This window comes from Equus przewalskii, chromosome 19 (assembly GCF_037783145.1).
Source record: "Equus przewalskii isolate Varuska chromosome 19, EquPr2, whole genome shotgun sequence".
Classification (NCBI taxonomy): domain Eukaryota; kingdom Metazoa; phylum Chordata; class Mammalia; order Perissodactyla; family Equidae; genus Equus; species Equus przewalskii.
The window spans coordinates 30,501,243-30,516,678 of record NC_091849.1 but is presented as its reverse complement, the minus strand read 5'-3'; the positions used below and the strand labels follow the sequence as shown (position 1 = coordinate 30,516,678).

General features: G+C 52.1%; 1 protein-coding gene across 4 annotated transcripts; it reads left to right on the top strand.

Annotated features, from left to right (window-relative positions):
• Nucleotides 1-224: 224 nt before the first annotated feature.
• On the top strand, nucleotides 225-15,416 carry DHX16 (DEAH-box helicase 16). 4 transcript variants are annotated; one of them, XM_070585554.1, is made up of 20 exons: nucleotides 225-713; nucleotides 2,784-3,034; nucleotides 3,132-3,294; nucleotides 3,611-3,667; nucleotides 5,894-6,148; nucleotides 6,339-6,542; nucleotides 6,624-6,815; nucleotides 7,462-7,572; nucleotides 7,745-7,860; nucleotides 9,494-9,704; nucleotides 9,876-9,974; nucleotides 10,089-10,241; nucleotides 11,714-11,854; nucleotides 12,048-12,210; nucleotides 12,313-12,431; nucleotides 12,548-12,615; nucleotides 13,326-13,488; nucleotides 13,578-13,739; nucleotides 14,025-14,198; nucleotides 15,196-15,416. In XM_070585554.1, exons 1-20 carry the CDS (start codon nucleotides 507-509, stop codon nucleotides 15,322-15,324), a joined length of 3,138 nt encoding a protein of 1,045 aa, XP_070441655.1. In that variant the 5' UTR covers nucleotides 225-506; the 3' UTR covers nucleotides 15,325-15,416. The 4 variants fall into 4 exon arrangements, with proteins under 4 accessions (XP_070441655.1, XP_070441658.1, XP_070441656.1 ...); XM_070585557.1 differs by having other exon boundaries at nucleotides 312-713; nucleotides 3,132-3,352; nucleotides 7,756-7,860; XM_070585555.1 differs by having other exon boundaries at nucleotides 316-713; nucleotides 3,132-3,352.
• The last annotated feature ends 20 nt before the right edge of the window (nucleotides 15,417-15,436 follow it).

Below are 15,436 nucleotides of genomic sequence, written 5' to 3'. Positions count from 1 at the left end.
GCATTATTTTTGGCTCCAGAGAAGTTACACGTTTTATTTATTATGTATCTTGCCTCCCCCCATCCCCTGCAATGTAAATTCGGTAAGGGATTTTTGTCTGGTTTGTTCTTTGCTAAATCCCTAGCAACGAAAATTGTGCCTAGCACACATTAGGCTCTCACTATTAGTTGAATGAATGATGAAACTCCCACGAACTGACCAACAGGAGGCGACAGAGATTCGTTAGGGGTGGAAACGAAATTGTTTCACCGCGAGCTTCAGATACGATTCCGCAAGGTTTCAACTCGCTCGGCCACCGTAGTGCTTAGGCCGGAAAGGGGCGGCCGTTTCCGGCCGCCGCGGTCCGGGAAGACGGCTTTGAGGTGTCGGAAACCGAACCCCGAGGTCCTAAGGCAGCTCCCCTGAGGAGCTGAGGCTCCAGCCCAGGGCTCCAGGCCTCGGACCGGCCTGGCCGCCAGGGCGGCTGCTGGAGCCACCCCAGGGCCGGGAACAGAGCGTGGGTCGACATGGCGACGCCGGCGGGGCTGGAGCGCTGGGTGCAGGACGAGCTGCACTCGGTGCTGGGCCTGAGCGAGCGGCACGTGGCCCAGTTCCTCATCGGAACCGCGCAGCGCTGCGCCTCGGCCGAGGAGTTCGTGCAGCGCCTGCGGGACACTGATACACTGGACCTCAGCGGGCCGGCCCGGGACTTCGCGCTGAGACTCTGGAACAAGGTGTCGGGAGGGGTGGGGCGCGGCTGGGGCGGGGCCCAGCGTGGGAACCGCGGGAGAGGAGGTGGAGCAGGGGAGGGGCCCAGGTTATTTTGTCCAGGTGAGGCTGGGGTAACTGTCCTTTGGGGAGTTAAGTCAGCTCAGTTAGCAAGCATTTATCCTTTGTCCGTTGTCGTCTGGATCCTGTGCTAGGCGCTGGACGTCCAGCTTAAGGGAGGAGACCTAGGAGGGCTTAAGTGTGCTAGGTTAAGTGCTATAGAGCAGTGTTTCTCGAACTCTAACGTGCATACGATTCATCCAGGGCCCTTGTTAAAATGCAGGTTCCGGAGCCGACCCCGTAGCCGAGTGGTTAAGTTCGCGCGCTCGGCTTCGGTGGCCCAGGGTTTCGCCGGTTAGGATCCCGGGCGGAGACCTAGCACCTCTTGTCAAGCCATGCTGAGGCGGCGTCCCACATAGCAGAACTAGGAGGACCTACAACTAGAATATACAACTATGTACTGGGGGGCTTTGGAGAGAAGAAGGAGGAAAAAACAGATTGACAACAGATGTTAGCTCAGGTGCCAATCTTTAAAAAAAAATGCAGGTTCCGATTTGGTAGGTCTGGGATGGGATCTCAGTTTCTGCATCTCTAACAAGTTTTCGGATGATGCTGATGGTCCACGGACCACCCCTTTGAATAGCCAGTCTATAGAAGAGATGTGGGGGTGGACGGACCTGTGGCCGAGTGGTTAAGTTTGCGCGCTCCGCTGCGGCGGCCCAGGGTTTCGCCGGTTTGGATCCTGGGCGCGGACATGGCACCGCTAGTCAGGCCACGTTGAGGTGGCGTCCCACATGCCACAACTAGAAGGACCTGCAACTAAGATATACAACTATGGACTAGGGGGGATTTCGGGGAGATAAAGCAGAAGAAAAAGAAAAAGATTGGCAACAGTTAGTACTCAGATGCCAATCTTTAAAAAAAAAAAAGATGTGCGAGAAGTGCTGTGGGAGGACCCAGGAGGTGGGGCTAGTGATCAGGAAAAGCAGGCCTGAAGACACCCTGGAATTTGTCAGGTAGAGAAGGGGAACAGAGTAAAGGTATAAAAGGGGAGCTCCTGGGGCCAGCCAGGTGGCGCAGCAGTTAAGTTCGCAGGTTCGGCTTCAGTGGCCCAGGGTTCGCTGGTTTGGATCCCGGGTGCAGACATGGCACCGCTTGGCAAGCCATGCTGTGGTAGGCGTCTCACATATAGAGTAGAGGAAGATGAGCCAGTCTTCCTCAGCAAAAAGAGGAAGATTGGCAGCAGACGTTAGCTCAGGGCTAATCTTCCTCAAAATAATAATAATAAAGATACATCACAAATTCAAAAATAAAAAAATAAAATGAGTTTTAAGAAGAGGAGATATTAAAAAAAAAAGGGGGGAGGGATCTCCTGGAGGACCAGAGAGTGTATATCTTGTCTTTGTATCCCTACCACCTAAGAGTACCTTCCAGAAGAGGTGCTCAGTGAGTATATAGGAAGAGTGAGAGTGTTCAGCATGTTCAGAGGATGACAGATAGCCTAGCATGGCTGTCCCATATGGTGCTTGGTGAGGGAGATGAGATTAGAATGTGAGTGATGTGAGGGTAGGGACTTTATGTTAATCTGTTTACAGGTTATCCCTGGAGTCTGTTAGAGTGCCAGGCCTGTGGCAGGCTTTTGCAAAATAATCCTCGTAGCAGGTCAGTCGTTGTGTAGGAATGACTTAATCATTGCGAACAGCAGAGGCTGAGCAATTGAGAATTGGGTTTGAGAATGTAAACCCCACGAAGGCTGGGATGTTTGTCTCTTTTCCCTATTTCTGTATCCCTAGCACCTAGTAAGTCCCTGGTGCATGGGACAGGATTCAGTAAACGTTTGTTAAATGAATGACTGAAAGGAAGTTCAGAAGCTGAGAGGCCCCATTTAGGCTGATGAACATGGCGTGAAGCCATGGGGAAGAGAGAGCATGAAGGCTGGCTTGAGATAATGGCATTCCTTCAATTAAGAACAGGGCAGGTAGCTGGGCAGAGATCAGGAATTGCTCCGATTCCCTCATCTCCTCCTCCCCTGACAGGTCCCTCGGAAGGCAGTGGTGGAAAAGCCAGCTCGGGCCGCCGAGCGAGAGGCCCGAGCCCTGCTGGAGAAGAACCGATCTTATAAGTTGCTGGAAGACAGTGAGGAGAGCAGTGAGGAGACCGTGGACAGGGCTGGGAGCAGTCTCCAGAAGAAGCGTAAAAAACGGAAACACCTCAGGAAGAAACGTCAGGAGGAGGAGGAGGAGGAAGAAGAAGAAGAAGTTCCTGAGAAAGGGAAGAGAAAGACAGAGTAAGTCAGAAGCAGGATGAGAGAGGATGGGGCAAGTGGGTGACGGGATGATAAGCCTTCTGAATGCCCTTATTCACCCCTCCGGGCTGGGCTACAGGGGGAGTAAACAGCAGACAGAGAAGCCAGAGTCTGAGGATGAGTGGGAGCGGACAGAGCGAGAGCGCCTTCAGGACCTGGAGGAGCGGGATGCCTTCGCGGAGCGGGTTCGGCAGCGGGACAAGGATCGGACTCGTAATGTCCTGGAGCGGTCAGACAAGAAGGTGCCTAGGAGCAGCACGTTCTGTAAATCCCCAGGAAAATGCCTGGATCAAAGCTGAGGTTGGGTGTGATTGCAGATAGTGATCTCTGGGAATACAAGGGGCGGGCTCTAGTGGTAAGTTCATCTCTATGGTGAGAGGACCCTTCTGGCTAAGGTGACTCTGCTGAACCTGTCGCCATAGAGGTTCCTCCTTGAGAAGGGACATTTTTGTGTGTTAGGGAACATCTGAATGATCCTTGTGATTCCACAGGGGGAATGGTCGTGGGTGTGGGGGGCTTTTGGCCTCACACCCCTCCACTCTTGGTTTCTTCTTCTAGGCTTATGAAGAAGCTCAGAAGCGCCTCAAGATGGCTGAGGAAGACCGGAAAGCCATGGTGAGTCCCAGTACCCAGGAAGTCAAGATCAGAAGACGAAAGAAAAGACTTTCTGATGAAGTGGTTAGGGGTAGGGAGAAGGGATACAAAGGATGCGGTGGGGATGCTGATGGGGTGTCAGGTCTCTGGAGGATGGGGTTTGGTTGACAGGAGCCTGCTGAGGATGACTTAAGTTGTAGAGAGAAGGAAGCTACCCACAAACCCTCCTTGACTCCATAGGATCAAATCACACTGTGTGTTAGTGATGGATACGCAAGCTTTCTCTGTTCCTGAGACTTAACAAGAGGTAATCAAAAGGCAGCTAGAACGTCAAGGGGATGACTGGGGGAGAGGGGCAGGGCAGCTTTCCCACTGCCCAGGGATGTGCTCACCATTCAGCTTGGGCGTACCATCTCCACATACCTTCCTTCCACCTAATGCCTCTGTCCCCTGCGTGGCCTTGTGATCTTTCTCTGGTTTCCTGAATTTCCTCACTGGACAGGGGCCAAGCTCTTGTAATTCATGAACTGGACCTGTGCTGTGAGTCTAGGTAGGGTAGGCAGTTTTCTAAAGGCCTAGTCCTTCGAAATAAGGTCACACTTAGATTTCCCAAAAGAATTTTGAGATTCTTAGTGTCCTAAGAATGGCCTAGTGGCCCTTAGGTCTCTCCTGATCAATCCATCTCATGTCCCACCCCACAAAATGACTGCGGTCAGAGACTTCTGAGACATCAGTGCTAGTGTAGTGATTTATTTGCCTGAATTTAATTTTTCTTTTATTTTTCAATTATGAAAACTTTCAAACAAATAGGAAAGTTGAAAGAATAGTATAATGAACACTCATACAGACTGTTCAGATTCAAAAATTGCTAATACTGTTTGCAGTATTAGTATTGTCTATGTAAATGTGGGATTTTTTTTTCTTTCTTAACCATTTAAAAGAGTTTTAGACATCATGGCATTTCATCCCATCAGCATGTGCCTCCTAAGAATAAAGACGTTCTCTTCTAAAACCACAGTGCCATTGTCACACCCAGGAAGATGAACAGTAATTCTCACATATCGACTAAGAACCTGTCTACAGGAAAATTTACCAGTTTGCCCAAAATGTCTTTAATAACTGCTCTTGCCAAACCAAATCCAGTCAAGTTCATCATTGCTCTTGGACTTTAGGTCTCATAAGTTTGTCTGCTTCTTTCCCTTTCTCCCTGCTCCCTCTGTCTCGTCTTGTACCGTGTCCTATATTCTGGATTTATCTGATCCTCGTCTTGTGGTGTTAAGTTCTTCTATGCCCTGTGCTTCCTTTGAAGTGGAAGTTGGCTCTAAAGCTCGCCTAGGCTCAGATTCAACAGTTGAGGCAGGAACTCTTCTTGGGTGGTGATGCGCACGTCACATTGCATCACACTGGGGACATACTACCTGGTTGTGTGCCTGTTAGTGTAGGTGTCCTTTCTACCAACAGCCTTTCATCTGAGGTTTTAGCAACCACTGATGCCCTCCTGAATCACGTATTCCAGTGGGGATTGCAAAAGGGTGATTTTTGGGTTCTGACATTCCTTCTACATTTATTGGCTAGCTTTTTCATATAAAGAAGAGCTTTTCCTCAAAAACTAGGAGTAAGGTACAATTCCTTCTTAAAAGGCATGGCAAATGTTTATTTCCTTTTAATTTCTAATTTTCAGAGTAAGGAGTTTGGTGTGACAGTCACCTCACTGGTGGCAAAAGATTTTTTCCCATTCTTTGTTTGTGTGTATGTGTGTCACATTGGACTCATGAATTTTTATTTCTCAATATTTTGTTATTGCATATCATTATTCTTTTTGATGCTTAAATTGCCCTGATTTTTTTGCCCATATTTTAAAAATTAAAAAAACCCTGTCAGGCCAAAGGAGTGTTTGATTATGGTACTCAGATTAGGTCGTGAGCGTAAACTCCCTGTGAAATCTTCACAGAACAAACAAGAAAAGCCTAGCAATTAGATAGAATCAGAGCTCCCAAGGAGAGGGCATTGGGTTTTGCCACTGTGGTAGAGGAGGCTGTCAGGCTCACAGGGAAGACAGACGATGTTGCTGCAGTGGGAGGGGTCATGGTTAGAGCCGAGAAGGGCCTGAAGGATGTGGCCAGTCTTCTTCTGTCATCCACAGTGTGTCCTGAGAAGCCTGTCAGGGAATTTATCGCTCCTGCGGGTAGGGAGGGGAAGGGTTGCTGTTGTCCAAGATGAGGCTTTGACTGCCCCGTGCTGACCCAGGTCCCTGAGCTGCGGAAGAAATCGCGCCGAGAGTACCTGGCTAAGAGGGAGCGGGAGAAGCTGGAGGACCTGGAGGCCGAGCTGGCTGATGAGGAGTTCCTTTTTGGCGACGTGGAGCTGAGTCGACATGAGCGGCGGGAACTCAAATACAAACGGCGAGTGCGGGATCTGGCCCGAGAGTACCGGGCAGCCGGGGAGCAGGAGAAGCTGGAGGCCACCAATCGCTACCACATGCCCGAGGAGACCCGAGGACAGGTGAGGTGAAGGGGCATCTCCTTCAGCTCTGGTCCCAAAGCTGAGGGGAGGGAAGGCTTCAGGGCATGGGCAGTGCCTGGGCTGGCCCCTTCCTTGTCTTGCCTTTCCCAGTGGGTGGTGGGTAGTGACTGGGGGTAGGGGACTGGGTGGAGAGGGCAGCCTTTGTCTTCATGTGCCCCTCTCTCCACAGCCAGCACGAGCTGTGGATCTAGTGGAGGAGGAATCGGGCGCCCCTGGGGAGGAGCAGCGGCGCTGGGAGGAGGCCCGGCTTGGGGCAGCGTCCCTGAAGTTTGGTGCCCGAGATGCTGTCTCTCAGGAGCCCAAGTATCAGCTGGTGTTGGAGGAAGAGGAGACCATCGAGTTTGTCCGGGCCACTCAGCTCCAGGGTGACGAGGTGAGGGGAAGAGCTCTGGGACACTCTGAGGAGGATTAGGAGCTGGCTCTGAAGCTCACGACCCCTCTTTCTCTCTCTCAGGAGCCGTCAGCTCCACCCCCTCCAACCCAGGCGCAGCAGAAGGAGTCCATCCAGGCCGTCCGCCGCAGCCTCCCCGTGTTCCCATTCCGAGAGGAGCTCCTGGCTGCTATTGCTAATCATCAGGTCCTCATCATCGAAGGCGAGACAGGCTCCGGGAAGACCACCCAAATCCCGCAGTATCTATTTGAGGAGGTATGGCATTCTTACCCTCCAGGCTGCGGGGGGTACCGGCCCTTGGCAGGTGGTCCTGTCCGAGCTCCTTTACCTGATATTTTGAATAGTCGCTTACCTTTTCCACTTTAGTTGTTTGGTCTTTTCCACTAGATTGTGAGGTTCTTGAGAATACGGACCATACCGTTTTTCACATTTCTGTTCTCACTTGCTGCCACTGTGTCCATCCTGGCAGGCAGTCGGTGCGTTCATGTTGAACAGGGCGTGTAGATGGACAGATGGTAGGGTGTGTGTGAACCGCTTGGCCTCTGCTCCTCTGCAGGGCCAAAGAATGAGGAGTGAAAGGACTCACTTTCCTGCTTTGTTACCTTCCTTTGTTCCCCATTGCTTCTGGGTCTGCCCCAGCTGGTCTGTCCTTTTCCAGCTAAATCTGGCTGAGCCCTGAACCTGCTTACCCAAAGGGCTGGACTGCTAGGGCTGGCTGAGGACCCCCTTGAGGCCCCTGGGTCTGCCATCCTATCCGTTTGCCCTTCTTGTCTGTTTTTAGCTCCTATCTTTTTCCTCCTTTCCCCCTGCCCTGCATTTACAGCTTCTTCCTCTCAATTGTCCTGGGCCCCAGGGGCATATATAGCAAAGGGCAAACCTCTTCTTTCTCCTTGTCATTCAGGGTTACACAAAGAAGGGTATGAAGATTGCCTGCACCCAGCCCCGGAGAGTGGCAGCCATGAGTGTGGCCGCCCGAGTGGCGCGGGAGATGGGTGTGAAGCTTGGCAATGAGGTGAGATCTGTGGGGCCTGAGGGGCAAGGGAAGCCCTAGGGTCAGGGACTCAGCCCACACTGCCCTCAGAGCCCCACACCACAGGTCCAGGCACTGGCCCCTTGTCCCCAAGCCCTGCCCTCCCTTCAGGGAATACCAGCCCACTCTCGATTGCTGATGGGCCACTTGGCAGGTTGGCTACAGCATCCGCTTTGAGGACTGCACATCAGAGCGAACTGTCCTCCGCTACATGACAGACGGGATGCTTCTCCGAGAGTTCCTGTCTGAGCCTGACCTTGCGAGTTACAGGTATGCACAGGGTCCCTGTCTCCCATGGGAGAGCCACCCGCTTTCTCTTTCCCTGGGTCTGCTGCCCTCCTCCCTCTAGTACCTTCTTGTATCTCTTATAATCTCTGGCCTTTGTCTCCTTTCTTCCCACCCAGCCAGTTTGGCCATTGTCTTCTGATTAATCAAGCGGTTCGTGAATCATTGTGGTTCAGAGGGTCCTAGAACTGATCTCCAGGACCAGGGAGAGGAGGCCGCAAGTAGAAGAGACTGCAGAGAAAGTCTGTCCCTCCCTCCCAGTGTTTCCAGAGTTTAGAAAAAAACCAGGATGGTAGTGTGGTGCTGTGAGGACTTGAAAAGCCATCTGAAGAACACTTGAAGAAACTTAGAATGTTCAGCTCAAAGGGGAGAGACTCAGGGGAGACATGCCAGTTCCCTCTAAATATGTGAAGGGCTGTTACATGGACAGAGAGATCAGACTTGTTCTGTGTGACTCCAGAGAGCACAACTAGGGACCATGGGGAGGTTACAGGGAGATGGATTTCAACTCAATACCAAGAAGCCATAGAGTGGCAGAGATTATAGGTGCTGCCAGAGGGCTCAGATCCTGACTTTTGTGCCTCTGGCTCAAGTCTTGGGGTGGCTTGGCCTATGAATAGTGAGTTCTCAGTGCTGGCATGGGCTAAGCAGAGGTTGGCTGAGCATGTATTGAGGGGGAGAAGGGATTCATGTGTGGGATGGGGTGGGGTCAGGCCAGCTGAGCAGTACGTGCCTTTTCAGCTCTTAGAAGCTGTGGGTTTCTGGTCCTAGAAGATCACAGTGATGGAAGAGCTATGACTTGATCCTTCCCATCCCTTGCAAAAAATCTATGAGAACCCATGGGAGGCTAGCTAATGCAAGAGTGATTGGGATATGGGGTTTTCCCATCAAGCCAGCTTGCTTTGTGAAACGGCTGGGGAACTTCATCATCATGGTCAGGGTTAGGCACAAAGGGTTAAGGTTGGGGGTGAGCTCCTCTGGGTTTGGAGCCACCCAGAAATCCAAAGACTGGAGCAAGGAGAAGGAAGGTGGCACACACATAACTAAGTTAGGAGACCATGAAGTCTGCAGAGTCCTCTAAGGTCAGGGTAGAAAGGCTCACCCAACCCCTCTCTCCAGAAGGAGGCAGCAGGGCCAACAGGGATGTGCAGCAGTCCCACAGGACCTTGGGAGCTTCTGGGCTGTTCAAATCTTGGTGGCTCAGGTCTGTCTCTTCATTCCCAGCCAGGCTGGGGGGCCCAGCCTTATTTAAAGAGACCTTGCCCTTATTTTTTTCCCCCTTTAAAACAGATACTCTTACTTCTACTGAGTCTAACAGACTCTTGACTCTGATCGAGAGGGCATGTCTGACTTGTCCTGGCCTCGGCTTCTAGCCTCCAGATCTTGGCTGCTGTTGTTTGCCCAGGCTGGGATAGGCTGCAGACCACAGGGCCCTGGCCTTCTCTAACTTTCTGTTGGTCTTACTTAACTGAGCTGATTGGCTTCTCTTTGGAGCCCCCTCCTCCACATTCATCTTGGGCTCTTTGCTTCCATCCATCCCCTCATCCAGGGGACCCTAGTGTCCATTCCTGCATTGCCCAGCTCTCCTTGCTCACTGCTCCCCCCGTTCCTTCCCCAGCGTGGTGATGGTGGATGAGGCTCATGAACGGACCCTACACACAGACATTCTCTTTGGGTTGATCAAGGATGTTGCTCGCTTCCGACCTGAGCTCAAGGTCCTGGTGGCTTCAGCCACACTGGACACTGCCCGTTTTTCCACCTTCTTTGATGATGCCCCTGTCTTCCGAATCCCTGGACGCAGGTTTCCAGTTGACATCTTCTATACCAAGGTGCCCTCTCCGGGAGGGTGGGCTTAAGTGTGAGACAGTGGAGCTGGGGCCTTTGGAGGAGATTGTCCAAAGAGGGAAGGGGGAAGCGGAGAGTCCATAGGGGCACCGGGAGGAGAGGAAGAGGTTTGCCTGAGTAGGTGGCCTTCCTGTGAGCCCTCGCCTCCTCCCCAGGCTCCAGAGGCTGACTACCTGGAAGCCTGTGTAGTGTCGGTGCTGCAGATCCATGTGACCCAGCCCCCTGGGGATATCCTGGTGTTCCTGACAGGACAGGTACGTGATGTAGGGGGAGGGGAGATAATATGTGTATCCCAGGGGAAGACAGGGCTGGTGGGTCTGCCTTCTGTGACTCTGGGACCCCTGCTGCTCTCCCCACCCTAAATCCAGGAGGAGATCGAGGCTGCCTGTGAGATGCTCCAGGATCGCTGCCGCCGCCTGGGCTCCAAAATCCGGGAGCTCCTGGTGCTGCCCATCTATGCCAACCTGCCTTCTGACATGCAAGCTCGTATCTTCCAGCCCACGCCCCCTGGGGCACGGAAGGTCAGTTGGAGAAACCCACATTCTTCACCCCTCTAGTTCGCACAACTAGTAGTGAAAAAGAAAGTATGTGCTTGCCCTGTGCAAGGTGTGTCTTGGGCACTGCTGCAGCTACAAGGCTGAGTAGCAGTCAGTCCCTCGCCTCTGGAGCTGGAGAGAGAGGATGAATGTGGTATGAACCGAGAGAGCCAAATGCATGGTTGGGAAAGTAAGCACCGTAGAGATGCAGAGGAGAAGGGAAGCCCTTGGTGTGCTGGGAGGTTGGATTTGATCTGGACCTCTACGAAAAGTGGTGGGGGTATCAGAGGAAGGCCTAAGGTATGTTTGAGGTCAGAGTGTAATCTAGAAGGCTCAGTGGAAGGTTCACCCGGTGACGGAGGAGAGACGCTAAAAACAATTTTGGCCTGAGATTAGGGAGGGCCTTTGATGACAGGTGGACGAGTTTGTACTTCAGATGACTGAGTGACAATTAAAGGGTTTTGAGCAAAGATGTAACTTTCATCTGACAAATATTTAATAAGTTCCTCCCACGGGCCAGGTACTGTTCTAGGGGATGAGGATACAGTGGTGAACAAAACAGAGTCCCTAGTCTCACAGACCTTACAGTCTAATCTAAGTTAGGAGACAATGGGCATCTTAATGCATAATGTCCATTTGTGACAAATGCTGGGAAGAGATACAGTGCAGCACAGGAAGGTGGAGACTGACTGTGGGGAGTGGGGTGAGGAATGACAGGAAGGTATTTTCCTTGGGGTGTAGGGAAGGCCTCTCCCTCTCCTGTACGGTGAACATAAAGCCAAGGCCTGAACCAGGGAGGCAGGGAGCCAGGCTGATATCTGGGAGAAGAGTGCACCCAGCAGAAGGAACAGCTCGTGCGGAGACACTGAGTGAGGCGTGCGCTCAGACCTGTCAGGGAGCAGCAGCTTGCAGGAGTGGAGCGAGGGAGCCAGTCATGCTAGGAGATGAGATCAGAAACATAGCCAGGGGCTAGATGATTCAGGGCTTGAAGGGACTTGGATACAATTCTCTAGCAGGATGGGAAGCCACTGAAGGATGAGGGGAGTGATGTGACAGGTTTACATTTTAAAAGGACCGTTCTGGATGCCATGTAACCAGGGTTAGGAGTAGAAGTAGGGAGACTCCTTAGGAGGCTGTTGCAGGAAGAAATGTGTGAAGGTGAATATGAAAGTGGTGGTGGGGAAGACAGGGGCAGGAACCTGGCTACCCCATCTCCCATCTCTGGAAAAAACCCTAAGTCCTCTCCTCCATTTCCTTTCCACCTTATGCCCCTGCTTATCCCTACTTCTCCCTCTCCTTCTGCTGGTCTAGTCGCCCTCTCCTGCCTTTGGACACTAATCCCCTTAGCTCTTGCCCCTTACCTGTACCTGTTTCTCTCCTCCCGATCTTCCAGGATTACTTTTTCTAGGTAACTAGGTGGGCGGGGTCTCTGGGTGACTGTGTATCCTCTCACTCAGGTGGTTGTGGCAACAAACATCGCCGAGACATCGCTCACCATTGAGGGCATCATTTACGTGCTGGATCCAGGGTTCTGTAAGCAGAAGAGCTACAACCCCCGCACAGGCATGGAATCGCTCACTGTCACACCCTGCAGCAAGGTCAGCAGGGTCTCCATGAGGGGAGGGGGGAGTGGAATCAGCCTACAGGAAGGTCCAACTCAGAAGCCTACGAGGGCTTCTTAGGGAATGGGGGCTAAGCAGTCTACATCCTCCCAGATTTCTTGTGTAAATACTACCCTTTCTCTTTTCCTTAACTCAGTTGTCAGCCAGCTTGCCTCTTCTTTGTTTCCAGGCCTCAGCCAATCAGCGAGCTGGTCGGGCAGGTCGGGTGGCTGCTGGGAAGTGCTTCCGCCTGTATACCGCCTGGGCCTATCAGCACGAGCTGGAGGAAACCACAGTGCCCGAGATCCAGAGGACCAGCCTGGGCAATGTCGTGTTGCTGCTCAAGAGCTTGGGTGATTGGGGTCCCCTGTCCACCTGAGAGAGGAGGGAGGTGGGGCTGGAGTCACTGGTCCTTGTGAAGGGACTCTGTTCTACCCTGTCACATCTTTCTCCAGGGATCCATGACCTAATGCACTTTGATTTCCTGGACCCGCCACCATATGAGACCCTGCTGCTGGCTTTGGAGCAGCTGTACGCTCTGGGAGCTCTCAACCACTTGGGGGAGCTCACCACGGTGAGGTGGGAGGGCAGCGGGCTGGGGCAGGATGAAGGAGTCGGGGTGACCCCTTGAGTGGTGGAGGGACACCTGAGGGACAACTGGCTTCAACTCACTCTCTTTCCTCTCCTTAGTCTGGTCGAAAGATGGCAGAGCTGCCAGTGGACCCCATGCTGTCTAAAATGATCTTGGCCTCTGAGAAGTAAGCCCCCCAGTCTGGCCGGGTCCCCAGCACAAACTGGCCATGCCTCCTCCTGTCTCTGGTGCTTTCCTTGCTCTTTTTCCCTCTGCCACAGTATTCTTTAACAAATAATAAGTTACTACAAAACTCTTATTGCCCCTTTTGAGGCCCGTAAATGTCAGTAAGACACTGTCCTGTCCTTGATCATGATATCAAATGGCTAAGATTGACAAACAGAAAATTTGGGGGCATGGGTGAAAGTGGAGGATTTTCCATCTGCGAGGAGCGCTGGGTGAGGGCTGGTTTGGGGACTCACTTATTTCTAAGGTTTCAGACTGGAACATTTAGATGTAACTGTGGAGAGACCACCTTTAAATGCCATTCCTCTCCCGTGGTTGAGGGTCAGAGGTCATTACGTGAGCTTAAAGAACTGTTGTCTTTCTGCAATGCACCTACCACACACTTTCCTACTCCAGAAGCCGTGGAGTGCTCAGTGCTTCCCTGCCGCCGCCTCCGTGGATATGCCTGCTCTCTAACTGCTTCGTCTATGGTCCCCACCTCCTTGACCCCCATACTGCTGGCACTGCTATCAAATCTGTCTACTCTGATTTGTAGCCATTATCCCAGCCAGCATCCCCCACAGGAGGACACACCCATCACCTTCCCGCCTGCGTGTGTCTGTTCCGATGTGTCTTGCTTTGAAATCTCATGTTTTTCCCTTCCTGCCCCAGATACAGCTGTTCAGAGGAGATCCTGACGGTGGCTGCCATGCTCTCTGTCAACAATTCCATCTTCTACCGACCCAAGGACAAGGTCGTCCATGCTGATAATGCGCGTGTCAACTTCTTCCTCCCTGGTGGGGACCATCTGGTTCTGCTAAACGTTTATACACAGGTCACTGGGCTTGGGTGAGTGGGAATGAGGGAAACATGGGGGACTCTGGTCCTTCCCTATACGTAACCCTCACCCCCTTGTCTTCACAGTGGGCTGAGAGTGGTTACTCTTCCCAGTGGTGCTATGAGAATTTTGTACAGTTCAGATCAATGCGCCGAGCCCGGGATGTACGGGAACAGCTGGAGGGGCTCTTGGAACGCGTGGAAGTTGGTCTCAGTTCCTGCCAGGGGGACTATATCCGTGTACGCAAGGTCAGTGTTTTAGTCTACTGCTGCCCACCCAGTGTCTCCCAGGGAGCAAGCTTCTCTGGGGGTCTGCAGCCATTCCACCAGCCTGAGTGTGCCCTCCTCCACTGTGGAAGGTGTGCTGCCCCCATGCTTTCTTCCCCGGACCACTGAAGGCCCCTTCTCAGGGGGTTCTTCATGCATTCTGTACCTTTCTGGTTCGCCAGAAGCCTGAACTCAGAAGGTAGTGAGTGCTGAGGGTCCCTGGATGTCTGGCTTTCCCATTGACTTTCTCTCCCGCCTGCCCCTTAGGCCATCACTGCTGGTTACTTTTACCACACAGCGCGGTTGACTCGCAGCGGCTATCGCACAGTCAAACAGCAGCAGACAGTGTTCATCCATCCCAACTCCTCCCTCTTTGAGGAACAGCCACGCTGGCTGCTCTACCATGAACTTGTCTTGACCACCAAGGAGTTCATGAGACAGGTGAGGGGACCATCCCCTGCCTAGGCAGTGGAAATTGTACAGGGGGATGGTATCCTGGTAAGCTAAGAACCCAGGTTCATGTTGCTGGAACTGGCAGAGAAACAGGAAAACACATTGGCTTAAGGTAGGATAAAACAGAAAGACACCTTTTTTTTTTTTGAGGAAGATTATCCCTGAGCTAACTACTGCCAGTCCTTTTTGCTGAGGAAGACTGGCCCTGAGCTAACACGTGTGCCCATCTTCCTCTACTGTATATGTGGACGCCTACCACAGCATGGCTTTTGCCAAGCGGTGCCATGTCCGCGCCCAGGATCCAAACCGGCGAACCCCGGGCCGCCGAGAAGTGGAACGTTCGAACTTTTTTTTTTTAAAGATTTTATTTTTTTCCTTTTTCTCCCCAAAGCCCCCCAGTACATAGTTGTATATTCTTCGTTGTGGGTCCTTCTAGTTGTGGCATGTGGGACGCTGCCTCAGCGTGGCCTGATGAGCAGTGCCATGTCCGCGCCCAGGATTCGAACCAACGAAACACTGGGCCGCCTGCAGCAGAGTGCGCGAACTTAACCACTCGGCCACGGGGCCAGCCCCGGAACGTTCGAACTTTTAACCGCTGCACTACACCGGCCCGGCCCCAAGACATCCTTTCTAACAGCTGTCTCAGCACCTACAAAGATCTGAGAACTGTATATTCATTCAATTATTTGAATGCCTGTTGCCTCAGTGTTTCAGGTGCTGAGGTGATAATGGTGAACAAAGCAGAGGTGGTCTCTGTCCTCTGTGTACTTTAGCCTTTACATTCAGGCTTTTTTTCAGGATAGCTTACTTGGGGTCTTGAATACTCGTAGAGGTGTGTCTGCCCTTGGGGTATATAGTAATAGAGCCAGGCACCTTTTCTCCTAGGCCTGCAGTCAAAGGGGAGAGAACTTTTTTTGATCACACACACGTGAGGATCTAGGGTGGACAGAAGGGAACTCTACTGACCTTTTCTCTCCCCTTCTAGGTACTGGAGATTGAGAGCAGTTGGCTTCTGGAGGTGGCTCCCCACTACTATAAGGCCAAGGAGCTAGAAGATCCCCATGCTAAGAAAATGCCCAAAAAAATAGGCAAGACACGGGAAGAGCTAGGGTAAAGAGAAGGGGACATAAAACAGAACCTGACACCAGCTCCTTTTCCTTCTGTACATTATTTAATATCTATTAATAAAAATATTTTTGGAATAAAGCTTGTGGGAACTTTTAGGA

What these genes read in the sequence shown, in the direction of transcription:
- DHX16 (XM_070585554.1), top strand. Translation starts at nt 507, where the DNA reads ATGGCGACGCCGGCGGGGCTGGAGCGCTGGGTGCAGGACGAGCTGCAC. An exon ending in CCGAGGAGACCCGAGGACAG is followed by an intron (nt 6,149 to 6,338) that starts GTGAGGTGAAGG and finishes CTCTCTCCACAG; the next exon opens with CCAGCACGAGCTGTGGATCT. An exon ending in ACTATATCCGTGTACGCAAG is followed by an intron (nt 13,740 to 14,024) that starts GTCAGTGTTTTA and finishes CCTGCCCCTTAG; the next exon opens with GCCATCACTGCTGGTTACTT.